General features: G+C 47.4%; 1 protein-coding gene across 1 annotated transcript in view; it reads right to left on the bottom strand.

The window, feature by feature from the left end:
• POLE (DNA polymerase epsilon, catalytic subunit) overlaps positions 1 to 17,670 on the bottom strand; it is a 75,540-nt gene that overhangs the window by 11,444 nt on the left and 46,426 nt on the right. Inside the window, 10 exon segments of the mRNA XM_032229346.1 lie at positions 3,541 to 3,666; positions 5,453 to 5,626; positions 5,729 to 5,933; positions 8,323 to 8,543; positions 9,255 to 9,478; positions 10,838 to 11,014; positions 12,690 to 12,796; positions 13,719 to 13,872; positions 14,906 to 15,046; positions 16,796 to 16,939. Coding sequence (XP_032085237.1) covers positions 3,541 to 3,666; positions 5,453 to 5,626; positions 5,729 to 5,933; positions 8,323 to 8,543; positions 9,255 to 9,478; positions 10,838 to 11,014; positions 12,690 to 12,796; positions 13,719 to 13,872; positions 14,906 to 15,046; positions 16,796 to 16,939 — 1,673 coding nt within the window.

The following is a 17,670-nucleotide window of genomic DNA, read 5'->3' as shown; positions in this document are numbered from 1 at the left end:
ACCTTAAAAATTTGCATCTGTTTCCCACAGAAAACACAAAATCTACCGGGGGTTGAAAAGCTCACGGCGGGTGTCGCACATTGGTGATTGCGGCCCATATTTTGAGCGACAGGGAGCCACAGCAGAGGGATGAAAGAGCCACATGCAGCTCCAGAGCCACAGTTGCTGTCCCCTGCCCTAGGCTTTTGGGAAGAATTTGATGCGTATGATGGGCAGTTGAGAACTGGAAGATGTGAGTTCACGCTTGTGCGTACGTAAGCATCTGTCTATCCCGGGTTCTTGGGAGGCACTTTTGACAGACGGGATAAAAATGCCAAATCCAGCCTGAATGCCTGGCTGTCTGGGTAGACCCACCATAACAACATAAATCTTGGTATAATTGGACTTCAATGCAACAGACAACTTTGAGCCGAGACATCCCCCGGAGATATCAGATAAGAGAGTCCATTAAATCACAATTTCGCTAATGCTTCCAGGAAAGTGCTGAGGAGATATGAGAAGGGTAGAAAAAAAACAGGGGCTGGAGGATAACGAAGGGACAGGTGTCAGAAGGAGCAAAGATGGTAGAACAATGATGTTCTTTAGCTGCTCCCAAACTACTGTATTTTTTTGGAGTATAAGACGCACCTTTTTCCCCGCAAAAAAGAGGCTGAAAATCTGGGTGCGTCTTATACACCGAACGCAGTATTTTTTTTTGCCTCCCGAAACCCCGCCCCCTTCACCAAAATGGCTGTGCATAGCCTTTAGGAGGCTTTCAGTGTGCTCCTGGGGGCTGGGGAGGGCAGAAATGGCTCATTTTTGCTCTATTTTGCCCCCTCCCAGAGCACTCTATAAGACTCCCGAAGGCTCTCCATTCGCTTTTCTTGACAAAAAACAGGACCGTTATCGTGAAAAATGGATTGTTTTTTGCTCATTTTGCCCCCCCCCCTTGAGCACTCTACAAGCCTCCTAAATACTATTCATGCCCCTTCTTTTTGAAAAAAAAAAACGGGCCCATTTTCATGAAAAACGGGCCATTTTGGGGAGGTTTGGAGGCTGCAAAAACTTTTTTTTTTAATTTGCCTCTTCAAAACCTTGGTGCGTCTTATACTCCAAATAATACGGTAGCTGCAAGCAGGGAGATAAGAGGGACAGTTAAGAGGGGAAGCTGGCAGCCACAGCCTCAACCCCAAAGGCACAAAAGACTCAGGAAGCCTACATATCCTTTTATGAATATAAGTAAAGCTGGAGGGATCTTTTATGTGTCCAGACATACCTTTGGGATTTTATAGGTCAAGGTAAAGCTTCCCCTCACACATCTGTGCTAGTCGTTCCTGACTCTAGGGGCAGTGCTCATCTCTGTTTCAAAGCCGAAGAGCCAGCGCTGTCCAAAGACGTCTCCGTGGTCATGTGGCCGGCATGATTCAACGCCGAAGGCACACGGAACGCTGTTCCCTTCCCACCAAAGGTGGTCCCTATTTGTCTACTTGCATTTTTTAACCTGCTTTCGAACTGCTAGGTTGGCAGAAGCTGGGACAAGGAACGGGAGCTCACTCAGTTATGCGGCGCTAGGGATTCGAACCGCCGACAAGCTCGGCGTCTTAGCCACTGTGTCCCCGTCTTGGGACTTTATAGATGTCCATAATTAGAAGACGTTTCTCCCTCTGATGGGTGCACTAAATCATAATGCCTTGTCTGACCTATATGGGGGATGTGACAGAAGTTTCTGCACCCACCAAAGTTCTACTTGAATGCCCTGGAATTATTATTATATTATTATATTATATTATATATTATTATTATTATTATAAATTTAACGGCTGGTTCATTCTAGAAATAACACAACAGTTTTCCAACGGAAAGCTTTTTCCGTTCTCCAAAATGCCAAGATAGGGAAGTGTTCGGAGACTACAACTAGTCCAGAATGCAGCCGCGCGAGCGATATTGGGTGTACCAAGGTACACCCACATTACACCTATCCTCCGCGAGGTGCACTGGCTTCCCATTGGTCTCCGGGCACAATTCAAGGTGCTGGTCATTACTTTTAAAGCCCTACATGGCCTAGGACCCGGATATCTGCGAGACCGTCTTCTGCCGCATACTTCCCAATGACCGATAAGATCGCACAGGGTGGGCCTCCTCCGGGTGCCGTCAGCCAGACAATGTCGGCTGGCAACCACCCGGAGGAGGGCCTTCTCTGTAGCTGCTCCGACCCTCTGGAATAAACTGCCCCCAGAGATCCGGACCCTACCCACTCTCATGGCCTTCCGAAAGGCTATTAAAACCTGGCTATTCCGGCAGGCCCCGGGCTGTTGACCTCAGGATTGAGGTCCAGCCCCGATTAGACTGGGTCTATGATGTGGCTTTTTTAATCTATGTTTCTTTGTTTTAACTTTTCTATTTTTTAAATGTATTTGTTGTAAGCCGCCCGGAGTCCTTCGGGATTGGGCGGCCTATAAATTCATTAAATCTAAATCTAAGCAGACTCTGGAATCCAAATAAGAAATTCCAGGATTGTCTCGAATCCCAAAGGTGGTTTTTTTCCCCCCAAGAGGCCCCTGGACTTCCTGCTTTCCCAAGAAGCTTCTTCATCTTTTGCACCTCCAAATTCTCCCCATCCTAAAACAGGGCAATGGGGATGGAGTTTAAGGGTGGGAAGAGGACGTTCGTTTGAAGACATTTCGCTTCTCAACCAAGAAGCTTCTTCTTCAGTTCTCAGTTCAGTTTTTCTTCAGAGCTGAAGAAGCTTCCTGGATGAGAAGGAAAATGTCTTCAAAGGAAAACCAGAAAGTCCAGTTACCCCTTTAAAAAAAAGCACCTTTGGGACAACCATAACCTGGATGATGGAGAATCTCCATAGACGATTGTTGTGGCCCAGCAGGTGCTGTTGGAGCTGCCACCAGCCCTATGAGTTGGCTCTGGAGGATGTGGAGGACCCTGGACAGGGTTCCGACTCCGAGCAGGGCGCAGAGAGGCTGGTTGGCCACCAGATGGCGCCTGAGCTTTGGACCAGTGGGGAGGAGACAAGGGAGAGTGAGCCGGACGCCAGCAGTGAGTTGTTCCTGGATGCACGCCATCGAAGAGCTAATAAGCGTCAGGAACAGTTGCGCAGTTACAGGAGGTGATTGCACTCAGTTGGTGGTCATTAGGCTCCTCTCCAGACTATAAAAAGGCTACTTGTGCACACACCCCTCATTGCAGAAGTCAACACAGGATCGAATGTCGGAGAACTTTGTATGAGCTTGGCAGGCTGGATTGCTGCCAAGCCTTATCTGTGTTTATTGCTGCCCAAGCTTGTCTGTGCCGGTTTGCTGCCAAGGACCTGTATGTCTGTTAATTAAATGCCGTAACTTATTTTTGGCTCGGAGTGTGTGTTGGTGTGGAACGAGGGGCGTCAGAACAGATGATTGTCCCAAATTTTCCAGAATCGCCTTCTTTATTGAATGGCACGATGGGGCACAAAGCATTATCTGTTTTTTCCACTGTCACTTAACAATCTCCCTTCCTAACAACGGACCTGGGCGAGAGCTGTGCCAACCTGCGTCCCATGACAGACGTTACCTGTTGGTGATGTACTCGACGTAGGCCAGGGCATCTTCGATATGGCGCTTCTTGGTGCACAGAATGATACGGTTGAAATTGGCGTAAATGACCACGGAGCCCAGCCGCTTGAATTCTGCCACCAACCTGGGGGAGGTAAATGTAATGTACTTTTATTTTTTTCCTCTCTGCTACAGGCCAGTCTAAGGGAAGCTTTAAACCTAACAAATGCCAGTCAAGCTTTAAATCGGAGATGCCAATCTGAGAGAAGCTTTAGACCTAACAAATGCCAGTCTAAGGGAAACTTAAGAGCTAATAAATGCCAGACTACTGCAATGTGCTCTACATGGGGCAGCCCTTGAAGAGCATTCGGAGACTTCAGCTTGTCCAGAATGCAGCCACGCGAGCGATTGATACACCCATGTTACATCTATCCTCCGCGAGCTGCACTGGCTGCCTATTGGCCTTCGGATACGCTTCAAGGCGCTAGTCGTCACTTATAAAGCCCTTCATGGTATTGGACCTGGGTACTTGAGAGACCGCCTGCTGCCAATTACCTCCAATAGACCGATCAGATCCCACAGATTAGGCCTCCTTCGAATTCCATCCGCCGGCCAGTGTCGACTGGCGACTACCCGGAGGAGAGCCTTCTCTGTGGCTGCTCCGACCCTCTGGAACGAACCCCCCGTGGAGATTCGAACCCTCACCACCCTCCAGGCCTTCCGCAAAGCCCTTAAAACCTGGCTGTTCCGACAGGCCTGGGGCTAAAGAGCTTTTGCCCCCCTCCTCGAATGGTATGGTTGTTGTGTGTTTTAAATTGTGTACTGTTATGTTCGTCTTTTATTCCCTGTCTGTACCCCTTTCCCTGACTGAATTGTGAGCCGCCCTGAGTCCCCTTCGGGGAAAAGGGCAGCATATAAATGTAATAAATCCAATCCAATCCAGTCTAAGGGAAGCTTTAGACCTAAGATGCCAGTCTAAGGAAGGCTTTAAGGCTAAGAGATGCCAGTCTGGAAGCTTTAGAGCCAAGAGATGCCAGGCTGAAGGAAGCTTTAAACCTAAGATGCCAGTCTAAGGGAAGCTTTAGGACCTAACAAATGCCAATCTAAGGGAAACTTAAGAGATAATAAATGCCAGTCTAAGGGAAGCTTTAAACCTAAGATGCCAGTCTAAGGAAGGCTTTGAGCCTAAGAGATGCCAGTCTGGAAGCTTTAGAGCTAAGAGATGCCAATCTAAGGCAAACTTAAGAGCTAACAAATGCCAGTCTAAGGAAAACTTAAGAGCTAATAAATGCCAGTCTAAGGGAAGCTTTAAACCTAAGATGCCAGTCTAAGGGAAGCTTTAGGACCTAACAAATGCCAATCTAAGGGAAATTTAAGAGCTAATAAATGCCAATCTAAGGAAAACGTAAGAGATAATAAGTGCCAGTCTAAGGGAAGCTTTAAACCTAAGATGCCAGTCTAAGGGAAACCTAAGAGCTAACAAATGCCAGTCTAAGGAAAACTTAAGAGCGAATAAATGCCAGTCTAAGGGAAGCTTTAAACCTAAGATGCCAGTCTAAGGGAAGCTTTAGGACCTAACAAATGCCAATCTAAGGGAAATTTAAGAGCTAATAAATGCCAATCTAAGGAAAACGTAAGAGATAATAAATGCCAGTCTAAGGGAAGCTTTAAACCTAAGATGCCAGTCTAAGGGAAACCTAAGAGCTAACAAATGCCAGTCTAAGGAAAACTTAAGAGCGAATAAATGCCAGTCTAAGGGAAGCTTTAAACCTAAGATGCCAGTCTAAGGAAGGCTTTGAGCCTAAGAGATGCCAGTCTGGAAGCTTTAGAGCCAAGAGATGCCAGTCTGGAAGCTTTAGAGCCAAGAGATGCCAGTCTGGAAGCTTTAGGTCCCAAGAGATGCCAATCTACTTTGCCCAGGAAAGACTCACTGCAGGAAGAGCTTCTTCATCATGCCATGAAGCATTCGGTGCAGGGCTGGATCGTAGAGCAGGGAGGTCGGGGAGCGCAGCCAGCGGTAAAAGTGAATCACCTGGTTGTCGGCGTAGACATTGTGGTACTGTGTGATCTCCTTCACCCAGCCCACCACCAGGCTCTTCAAGATCCTGCAGAGGAACAAGGAGAAAAAGAAGAAGAAATCCTTCGTTCTACACTTCCCCAGGGGAGCTACCTCTATCACCCGGAGGGCCGGCGGGACGAGCCCCCACCTGAAAGTGTTGGAGCAGAGGGCGGCCTCGTCGTAGCTGGCGGGGACGCTGGCCGCCTGGTTGCCCGTGACCATGTCCTCCAGCGAGGCCTGCTGGATCACGTCGAAGCTGACGCAGAGGCTGGAGGCCCCTTCCATGTCGTTGATGCGATGGGACTGCAGGATGGTGTTGACGGCCAAGTTTTGGATGTCGAGCTCAACACACACTTTAGGAGGGCAAAGAGAAAACCTTCACGAAATGATCCATTTGGTTGGACTTTGAAAGGGCAAATCATGATATGGTTTACGGGTCAGGCCTGCAGTCATATTCCTTTTAAGATCTTTGGCCTGCCACACTCTCTATTATTTTCCGATGCTGTTTCATTAGTGGGGAATAGTAAGGAGCAGAATGTGTTGTTGTCAAAATAAAACATTCCTTTCTAAGAGAAGGAGAGGAGGGAGGAAGGGAGAGAAAGAGAAGGAGAGAGGGTAGGAAGGGGAAGAGAAGGTAAGAGTAGGGGAGAGGTAAGGGAAGAAAGAAGGGAAAGGAGAGGAGGGTGGAAGGGAGAGAAAGAGAAGGATAGTAGGAAAGGAAGAGGAAGAGTGGAGGAGAGGTAAGGGAAGAAGAAAGAGGTAAGGAGAGGTGGGTGGAAAGGAGAGAAAAAGAAGGAGAGGAGGGAGGAAGGGAGAGAAAGAGAAGGAGAGAGGGTAGGAAGGGGAAGAGAGAGGGTAAGAGTAGGGGAGAGGTAAGGGAAGAAAGAAGGGAAAGGAGAGGAGGGTGGAAGGGAGAGAAAGAGAAGGAGAGATAGTAGGAAAGGAAGAGTGGAGGAGAGGTAAGGGAAGAAGAAAGAGGTAAAGAGAGGTGGGTGGAAAGGAGAGAAAAAGAAGGAGAGGTGGGTGGAAGGGAGAGAAAGAGAAGGAGAGGAGGGAGGAAGAGAGAAAAAGAGAAGGAGAGAGGGTAGGAGGGCAGAAGTAGGGGAGAAGTAAGGGAAGGAAGAAGGGGAAGGAGAGGAGGAAGGAAGGAAGTAGAGAAGGAAGGGAGGGAGAAAAGAAAGAGAAAATAAGGTGAGATGTGGAGGAGAGGTAGGGGAAGAAGAAAGAGGTAGTGAGAGGTGGGTGGGAGGGAGAGAAAGAGAAGGAGGGGAGGGAGGAAGAGAGAAAAGAGGGTAGGAAGGGGAAGAGAAGGTAAGAGTAGGGGAGAGGTAAGGGAAGAAAGAAGGGGAAGGAGAGGAGGAAGGAAGGAAGTAGAGAAGGAAGGGAGAGAGAAAAGAAAGAGAAAATAAGGTGGTGTCACAACAGGCGCTACGGATGGTAAACAAAACAATCCAAACTGCACCTTATAACCTTTTAAATGGAATAACAAAAGTATAAGAATGGCAAAGAAAAAGAATAACCATGTGAATTTACACCCATAATTATATGTAAGAGAATAAATGACAGTAAAAATATATAGCTTAATATAGGTAAATAATATCTGGTCATAAGTAGCTAAGTTTAAATAAATATAGAATAGTACATAAAAATGGATAACGAATAAGGAGACCATGAACGCAAGATAGAAATGTATAGAAGGGAAAAAACACTAACTGCAAAGAAACCGATTCGGAACTGCGGTATGATATACGATGGAACTTCTTGTTCCTATGTTGTCTTAAGTCATGTGTTTGTTTTTGTTGATGTCTTTATGTGTTTAAAATAAAAATTTATAAAAAATAATAAAATAATAATAAGAGAGCCGAGGTGGCGCAGTGGTTAAATGCAGCACTGCAGGCTACTTCAGCTGACTGCAGTTCTGCAGTTCAAATCTCACCGGCTCAAGGTTGACTCAGCCTTCCATCCTTCCGAGGTGGGTAAAATGAGGACCCGGATTGTTGTTGGGGGCGATATGCTGACTCTGTAAACCGCTTAGAGAGGGCTGAAAGCCCTATGAAGCGGTATATAAGTCTAACTGCTATTGCTAATAAAAAACATTCCTTTTTAGAAGCCCAAGGTTCCGAAGCACTCGGGAGTTTCTCAAAGGATGCTTTTATTGGCAATATCACATTGGCACATGGCTGGTGAAAACCGACTCTGAAAACCCCTGCGCATCAGGCCTGCAGCCATCTTTTCTTTCGGGTCATTGGTCTGCCACACTTTCTATTCTTCTACTATGCCTTTTCTATGGTGGGAAAACGGGAGGGGGGATTGTACGGAGTTAGATGTTATGTAGCCATAACAACATTCTTTCTAGAAAGCCAAGGTCATCCTTTGTCTTTGCACCCTCTGCACCTGACCGGAACGAGATGGGTGGAAATGCCAGTGTGGCAGTGGAAGTGTCAGGCCTGCAATTATATTCCTTTTAGAATTTTGGCCTGCCACCCTTGGTCTTATTTCATTATGCTGTTTCATTAGTATAGTTGATGGGAGGGGGGAATGGAAAGGAGTAGGATTGTGGAATGTGTTATTGTTTTCATTCTTTACTAGAAGACCAAAGTCATCTTTTGTCTCCGCACTTTTACACCTGACCGGAAGCAGCTGGGTGGAGACGCCAGCGTGGAAGAAGATTGGACTATGTGATGGGCTCCTGCCAACGGGGAGAAACAAAGCAGGATTTAAGTCCGCCCGTCCGTTATTCACCTGTGGAATAGCAGCCCGGATGGTTGATCTCCACGGAGGCCCTTTCATCGAACTCCATGACCAGGCGGCTGTCATCTGCCTCTTTGCCCCCCATGTCCGGGCGGGAGGTGGGCGAGAGCCAAAGGAGGTGATTGTGGCGATGGAGATGGCGAGAGAAGAAAAGATCCGTGCCGAAGATGGAAACGTCATCCGGAAGGTTTCCGACAGGTAGGTGGTAATACCTAGGGAGGGAGGAGAGCAAAAGAGTTTGCTAAAATAGTTTGTACGGGTATTCCTCTGTCTAAGGAACAGGGGTTGACTTGGGAGTAAAGGCACAGGTGGACGGTGAATGGTCCTTCCCAGAGAGAATAAAAGAGGAGCGACAGGGGAGTGGAGTTTGCAGGAGACCATTAGTTCGCTTCACTGGTTCGTGACTCTCCGAGACTCCTTGCTGCAGAGATCGGCCTGGCAGCTCTCCAAGCCAGATAAGGTCTGTGACCATAAATCCTGCCTTGAAAGACTTGGCTGGGTGTGAATCAGGGGTGGGTTTCAACCGGTTCGCGGCAGTCCCTGCTAACCGGTTGGTCGCCGAACCCGGAAGTAAGTAACTTCCGGGAACGGCGAAGGGCATGCCCACCCGCCCGCGGTCCTTACCCGGTTTTGACGAGTTTTGCGCTTCCACGCATGCGCAGGACGCATACAGTGCCTGCGCGATCGTCCAGGAGCAGCTGGAGCGTCGTGCAGACGCTAGTACGCATGCGTGCACCACGCGCGTGCACGAGGACGCCGCCGGCCCCGTTCCAACCAAACCGGTTGGAACGGGGCGAGAAACCCACCCCTGGTGTGAATGATCAAAATTCACAGCCAATTAACCAAAGGAGTTTTTGCCGGGACAAGGAGTTGGGTTTCAGGCTCTCGAGAAGCCTCGGTTGGAACAGTCCCACAAAGCTCACCGGCTCATATCAAAGGCCTGAGACAGACACATATCCAGCTTGAGGTAGTGGCGGATCAAGTGGCGGGCACCATGGCGCTGCCAGTCCAATATGCTGTAGTTGATGTCGTCCGCCACGTGGACAGGAACCAGGGGGAACTCCTGCAGAACGGGCATGCTACTGGCCAGCCGCTTCAAATCCCAGTTAGACTGCACAGCGACGAGGGTCGGGCCCCGACGTTCATCCTGCGGCAGACAAGACACATACCCTTAAGAGGATGGGAGGCGTGAGAATTTTGGCAAGGCAAGAGGAGAAATGCAATCAGTGTGGCGAGATCCTGAACCACAAGTATTTGTTCCCTCGGCTCCCAGCGACCTGAATGAATACAGGGGTTTGTTTGAGGGGCCGTTGAAAGTTACAACAGCGTCAGAAATAAAAGCGACTCGAGGACCGTCACGCTCGCGACCTTCGTAGCATCCCCCTGGCCACGTGATCCACAAACCGCAAGCTTGGCAAACTGACTCGTACTTATGACAACCGTTAGGGTCGCAAGGCCACGGGGCCCCCTTTGGTGACCCTCTGACAATGGGGAAGCCGGATTCGCTGAACGATCGGGTTACGAACTCGTCAGCAGCGGCGACTCGCTTAACTGGTGTGGCGCAGGGCATCGTGAAAAGGGAGCGAGGCTCGATTAACAAATGTCCGGCTTAGCGACAGACATTTGGGGGCTCCGTCGGGGTTGTAAGCTGAGGATTAACCGTAACTCTTTGTAGTCTAATAGGACTTGTTTTCCCAACAAGGTTTTTGTAGAGATCCCTGCAAAGCCCCAGAACAGGGCTCGGCAATCTTAAAACACCCAAAAGAGCCATTTGGATCTGTTTTCCACAGAAAAGGAAACCCCCGGGGGCCACAAAACTCTTTTTTTTAAGTGTTTTTTTTGTTCTCATACATACATTCAGAAATATACATTCTTATTATCTTTTAATATTGATAACAATTCAATTCTTCCCCTAAAAATTCAATAGTATAATCAACCTTGCTTTTCTGCCATCCCATATATCCATTTTGTTCCACAACAACCCTATCGCCCTCCCTTCTTCTCTACTATCTTCTTTCCTCCTCTCCTTTCTTTTCTTCTTCCCTCTTTCCCCCATTACTCCCCTCTTCCTCTCCTCTCTCCTACTCTTATTACCCTCTCCCTCTCCTTTACCCTTTCTTCTTTCCTCCTCCTTTCCTCTCTTCTGAAGGGAACCAACCTTCAGCTGGTCAGAATCAAACTACTGGCAGTGGGCAGAGTCAGCCTGCAACATTGCATTCTAACCACTGCACCACCAGGGCTTAGGTTGTTCGGTTTGACGTCTAAAATGAAGTTTGGCCTAGTGAGGGCCGGAAAGCTCAATAAATTGCGGGCAGGCGGGTGCCGCACATTGGCGGTCGTGACGCGTATTTTGAGCAACAGGGAGCCGCCGCAGAGGGATGAAAGAGCCACGCGCCGATTGCTGATCCCTGCCCCAGAAGATCCGGGGAAAGTTTGCATTTGCAGGCGCTTTGTTGGAAGAGGAAGACCGCAAGGGGTTCGGGAGGGGGGGGGTCCATTTCCTTACCTTGTAGCCCATCAGGAGGCGCTGGATCGCCCTGCCGATGCTCTTGAGGTCCGTCTCGGCGCGGACTTCGAAGACGTGCTTGTCCGGGGGCAGCAGCTCTCGGCCCACCTTCTCCACCATGGCAGCATGCTCAGCAGAATACAGGCTGTTGAGGTTTGGCATCTGATTACTGCGCACCTAAGGCAGAGGGGTGATCCAAGAGAGAAGGCTGAGCTGCAGGCAGGCAGGCAGGCAGGCAGGCAGGCAGGACCCGAGGCAGGGACTCAAGGGAGCGGGGCACTCGGACGTCAATCTGCGTTTTTAAAACACAGATTTTGGGGATATGTGGGGGGCGGGGGAGACTGAGACTTCCAGGATTAATTTCTGGATTAAATTCTGCTTTGTATATATTTGCATAAACATATACATATATGTTGTGGCCCAGCAGGAGCCGTTGGAGCTGCCACCAGACTCCGACAGCGAGGGGCCTGATGAGTCGGCTGTGGAGGATCCTGGACAGGGTTCCGACTCCGAGCAGGGCGCAGAGAGGCTGGTTGGCCACTAGGAGGCACCTGAGCCTTGGACCAGTGGGGAGGAGACAAGGGAGTGTGATCCCGACGTCATGCACTGGAGCAGTGGGGAGGAGACAAGGGAGTTGGTCCTGGATGCCCGGCAACGGAGAGCTAATAGGTGTAAGGAACAGTTACGCAGTCACAGGAGAGAATTGCACTCAGCTGGTGGTAATTAGGCTCCTCTCAAGACTATAAAAGGAATGATTGTGCACACGCCCGTTGCAGGAGTCAACGTATTCACTAGAGCTGGAGAACTCTCGTGGCTAGCTTGGCAGGCTGGATTGCTGCCAAGGTTAGTCTGTGCTGGATTGCTGGCAACGTCTTGTCTGTGCTGGATTGTTGCCAAGGTCCTGTCTGTGTGTTAATAAATCCTTGCAGTATCTTTGTCTCGGCTTGCTTTGGTGTAGGACGAGGGGGGTCAGAACACACACACATATATATGGATCGATCCGGAGCTCTGTTATCAGCTACAGAGACCTTCGGGAAAGCCTTGCCAGCTGCAGAAGAAATGGGCCGGCAAGGCAGGTGTCGGGGGGTGCCAGGCCTAGCTGCAACTGCCCGAAGTAGCAGGGCAGCTCCACCCATTCCCCATCCCTACCCTGGCATAATTTTTACCAGTGCTCTCGAGTGGGCGGGGTCTTAATTAGGGTGTCATTTATTAGGAACACCATTTCGGCAACACCCCCCATTGCCGTCAGATCCGACCTCATTTTAATTATGGCTGAACTTTGCCCCTACCCTCAGTCTGTGTCATAAATCACATTCTCCAACGAGGTGCTTTTTGGACATACATGTCGAAATCAAGCTGGGATTTACTTTCAGGGTAAGTCGTATTTTCGGGGAAACGCGGTAGATATACACACTGTATATGTTATGTGTACACAGACACAGTTTGCGGATTTAACAATTGCAGTGATTCACTTCACGAACCCGGCGAAGGAAGTCGTGAAATGGGGCAAAACTCGCCGAACACATGTCTCCCTTAGCAACATCGGTTTTTTGGCTCAGCTGTGGTTGTTAAGTCGAGGACTACCGGTTACGGCAACCTTCTGGCCCGCTGACCCCCCCGCCCCTCGTCGCTGGGCATTTTTCGCAGTTGTGTAAAAACTGCGAAGATTGATTTAAGAACGTTCCCACAAATGGAAACAAAACGAAACACACACAAAGCGATCTTCTTTGGACGCCGTGACACATTTTGATTGTAAAATATCTAAGCGGGGGGCGGAGAGATTAGGAGAAAGAAACCCTCAAAACAGAGGACCCCAATCTTCTCCCTTCCCTCCCCCCGCCCTTGAACTTACTGTATCAAGCACAAAGATGGAGGCTTTGCGCTGGGACGGGATGAAGAGGCCAAGTAATGCCTTGCTGCCCTGGGAGTGGTGATAGAGGTAGATGTGTCGGATGCTCCCTAGACAACAGAAAGGATTAGGGTGCATTAGATGGAAATCAGTACTCCCGCGGCTGCGGTACAGATCAGCCTCCCGTGTGCCTCCCTGTACTTTTGCTTTTAATGAGGTGAAAACCGCGGGAGTTTTCAGAGTTTAATGTCAGGGTTCCAAGCAATAAATCCATGGCAAACGAGCGTCCGAAGCACTCGGGAGTTTCTCAAAGGATGCTTTTATTGGCAATATCATATTGGCACATGCCTGGTGAAAACAGACTCTGAAAACCACTGCGCGTCAAGCCTGCAGCCATCTTTTCTTTTGGGTTTTTGGCCTGCCACACTTTCTATTATTCTACTATGCAGTTTCTATGGTGGGAAAATGGGAGAGGGGATTTACGGAGTTAGATGCTATGTAGCTATATCAACATTCTTTCTAGAAAGCCAAGGTCATCCTTTGTCTTTGCACCCTCTGCACCTGACCGGATCTGGATGGGTGGAACTACCAGCATGGACCATGTGATGGGCTTGTTGGGTGTGGGGGCAAGATCTTGAACTTTCAACTGGGAAAACCGAGAAGCTTTCAGATTCGGCTCTCTTAATAAATTGGAACTGAGGAATCCTTTGCCTTGAACTCTGATTTAATTTTGGATGCTATCTGGAACCCTGACACTGCGGTTTTCACCTCATTAAAAGTTCTTCTGCTTTCTCAAAACAATCCGTCCCATGGTCCAATCAACGTTCAGTCTGACAACTGGGTAGGGCCATCACTCCGCTGCCTTCTGACCAGATGTGAAAATGTCCTTGGTTCCCAAGAGAAAGCATTTTGTTTTGGCTAGAAAAATCCCTCTATCTCACATCCTCCCTCCCTGACTCTCAACTCCAGTGTGGAAATGCTGAAGTGGACAGAAACGGCTTCAGTAAGGACAGCTTCAGGGTTGACACCTACCTGGCTCCAGGTAGCTGAACTGTGCCAGAGACTGCCTCTCCAGGTGATCCAGGTCAAAGGTCTCAGCTTCCCGGCCGCTCAGGTGCCTCACCAAATGCTTATTTACCATGCAGACACAGCCTAGCTGAATCAGGGCCCGCAGGAGCAACGGCACCTGGGAAAGAGAGTGGATCATGCCACAGGGCAAAAGTTCCGAGCGCCCCGACAAATTTATAACACAATGGTTGAAAGAGAAAAACAATTCAGGCGTCGCAGCGATCCAGTCAAAGGCCAGATTTCTACCATGATTGAAATGCTGGGACTGGATCTCAACAGAGCTGTGCATGAATAAATGAATTTATGTCCACACTCCTCCATTAACTGAAGCAATGTTTAAGGGAAGAAGAGTAGACCCAAATGCCTCCATGATGCTGCGAGAGGCTGATAAGAGTCATACAGAAAAAAAATCACTTAAAGTTGTGGCCCAGCAGGAGCCGTTGGAGCTGCCACCAGCCCTATGAGTTGGCTCTGGAGGATGTGGAGGACCCTGGACAGGGTTCCGACTCCAAGCAGGGCGCAGAGAGGCTGGTTGACCACAAGGAGGTGCCTGACCCTTGGACCAGTGGGGAGGAGACAAGGGAGAGTGAGCCGGAGGCCAGTAGTGAGTTGTTCCTGGATGCACGCCATCGAAGAGCTACTAGGCGTCAGGAACAATTACGCGATTACAGGTGATTGCACTCAGCTGGTGGTCATTAGGCTCCTCTCCAGACTATAAAAAGGACTGCTTGTGTACACGCCCCTCTTGCAGAAGTCAACGCAAGAACTAATGTCGGAGAACATTATGGTGAGCTTGGCAGGCTGGATTGCTGCCAGGGCTTATCTGTGCTGGATTGCTGCCCAAGTTTCTCTGTGCCAGTTTGTTGCCAAGGACCTGTCTGTCTCTTAATTAAATGCCGTAACTTATCTCTGGCTCGGAGTGTGTGTTGATGTGGGACGAGGGGGGTCAGAACAACTTAGTATCTGTGTGTAGGTTAGTGGGAGATTAGATATAGTTTCCTCTAGGCTAAAATAAAAAAGGTTTCTGAAATCACACAAATATTATTGCAAGCTCTTTTTGCTGGTGTGGCAGTGGAAGGAGCAACTTGTTGCCTATCGATTTGCTCACCTTGGCTCTCCTCTCCCTTTCTCTATTTTGATCAAGGCATTACCTGCGTCTCGTAAACCCCCTCAATGTCTGGAGCAGAGAGGCTGGCGTAGATCTCGTTGACGTGCTCCAGGTACATGTCTTCGGGCACGGAGTACTCATACAGGTGGAAGGCCAAGCTGGAACGAGGAAGAATCCGATTCACCTGCCAAGAGAAAATGGGGGAAGCTTAGGAGGAGATTCCTTCTGTTTATGCCCTGAAAGGATGGAGAGTTTAATCAATTTGGCCCCTTTAGGATGGTAAATTGTTTCAACTCCTACCCTCAAAACGACGTTAGTAGAGCATTGCACACCAGAACAACTAGACACAAGGACAGTTTTTCCCCGAATGCCATCACTCTGCTAAAGAAATAATTCCCTCACCACTGTCAAACTATTCACTAAGGCTGGATTACTATTACTATTAGTCTCCTCATCGTTCCTATCACCCATCTCCTCCCACTGATGACTGCAGGACTGTAACTTTGCTGCTTGTATCTTTTCTATTCATATTGATATTGTTTCCTGATTGCTTATTTGTACCCGACTATCATTAAGTTATGTATCTTTTTATTCTTGATGAATGCATCATTCTCTTTGTGTGCACTGAGAGTATTTGCACCAAAGACAAATTCCTTGGCCAATAAATAATTCTGTTCTGTTCTATTCTATTCTTTTTCTATATTCTATTCTATTTTATTCTTTTCCTCTATTCTATTCTATGAATGCATCATTCTCTTTGTGTACACTGAGAGTATTTGCACCAAAGACAAATTCCTTGGCCAATAAATAATTCTGTTCTGTTCTATTCTTTTTCTCTATTCTATTCTATTTTATTCTTTTTCTCTATTCTATTCTATTCTATTCTATGAATGCATCATTCTCTTTGTGTACACTGAGAGTATTTGCACCAAAAACAAATTCCTTGGCCAATAAATAATTCTGTTCTGTTCTATTCTATTCTTTTTCTATATTCTATTCTATTCTGTTTTATTCTTTTTCTCTATTCTATAGTCTCTTCTATATTCTATTCTATTCCTATTCTTTTCTATTCATATTGATATTGTTTCCTGATTGCTTATTTGTATCCTATGACTTTCATTAAGTATTGTAGTACCTTAGGATTCCTGATGAATGTATTTTTATTCTTATGTACATTGAGAGAATCTGCACCAAAGTCAAATTCCTTGTGTGTCCAATCACACTTGGCCAATAAAGAATTCTATTCTATTCTTTTTCTCTATTCTATTCTATTCTATTCTATTCCTATTCTAAATTGGTTTTCCCTGTTCAAAGCTACCTGCCTGTGGAACGAACCCACCACACAGAATCTGCATGTGTTTGCTTCTTAGGGAAGGAGTCAAGCTCTTATTTTTCAAAAAATCTGGGTCTCTTCAGCTTAAATCAGTTAATTGCTAAGGGAGTCCTCAACTTACGACAACTGAGCCCAGAACGGATGCTGCTATGCGAGGCATTTGTTAAGTTACTAAAACCTGGCTATTCCGGCAGGCCTGGGGCTCTTGACCTCATGAAATGAGGTCCAGCTCCGCCTAGATTGAGTGCATGAAGTGATCTTTTAATCTGTTTTTTCTTTCTATTTTTCTATTTTTTTATTCTTTTTAAATATGTATTCTGTAAGCCGCCCGGAGTCCTTCGGGATTGGGCAGCCTATAAATTTATTAAAACCTTAAAACCTTAAACCTTAAGTGAGCTTCCTCCCATTTTTTTACAAATTCTCCTGCCACATTCATTAACGTGAATCGCTGCCATCATTAAAATTAGCCACTGGGTTGCTAAGTGAATCTGGCTTCTCCCTCCACTTGGCTCGTCGGGAGGAGCCTTCCGACAAGGACGATTCCAGAAGGGATGGGAAATCAATGCACTGGAATCATTCCACCCCTGGAGTTTAATGTACCTTTTTGTAGACCGTGCTCTCTTCGGGTTTAGGGATGCGCTGGTTGATATAGAAGATACGCGGGATGTTCAGTTTGAGGCAGTAGAGATCGCTTCCGATTACAGCCCATAGCTTGAAGAGGCCTGGCTGGGCAGTCTCGGCAATCTAGCAGGGCGGGGGGGGGGGGGGGGGATAAGGACCAGCTCTTCAATCAAGAGGAAAATCGTGATTTTTGTCAACCCCAAAGAGGAATCCTCGGCAAAAAGACAAAGACGCTTGGATTGTTTTCTCAAGATGCTACAAAAGCTAGCAAGGAAATTCTTGATAGAGGATTGATGATATAATGTATAACCCTAAGAGTATATTACAAAGATATCTTGTTGTTGATAAATAATTTTAATAAGGAAGTAATTAAAAATTGGTATATATATATATATATATATATATATATATATATGTGTGTGTGTGTGTGTGTGTGTATGTGTGTGTGTGTGTAGTATTTGTGCTGATAAATAAATAAAGGGAGACTAGTAAATATATACCTTCTTCCCTGGCTTCAGCTGATAAGGAGAACCGTGGCTTAATGGCTAATACGTCTGCCTAAGATGTGATATAGCACAGGTTCGAATCCCAGTAAGGGTATGGCTAGCTGATGAGAGCTAAATAGCTTGAAATAGATCTATACTAGTCTCCCTTTATTTATTTATCAGCACAAATACTACACAAAATGTAACAAAGGCAACAGTAAAAATATTGGGTTTCTGTCATGATGGACTCTTGTGACGAGCCAATTGACAGATAATGGAAGCAATTAGCTTCCTCCCATAATTGGGGCATACCAGGGGTTGTGACACTAAATATATATATATACACACACACACATACACATATACACA

This window comes from Thamnophis elegans, chromosome 13, assembly GCF_009769535.1.
Source record: "Thamnophis elegans isolate rThaEle1 chromosome 13, rThaEle1.pri, whole genome shotgun sequence".
In the NCBI taxonomy this organism is placed as follows: Eukaryota; Metazoa; Chordata; class Lepidosauria; order Squamata; family Colubridae; genus Thamnophis; species Thamnophis elegans.
The sequence above is the reverse complement of the archived record's forward strand: the minus strand, read 5'-3'. Positions and strand labels throughout refer to the sequence as shown.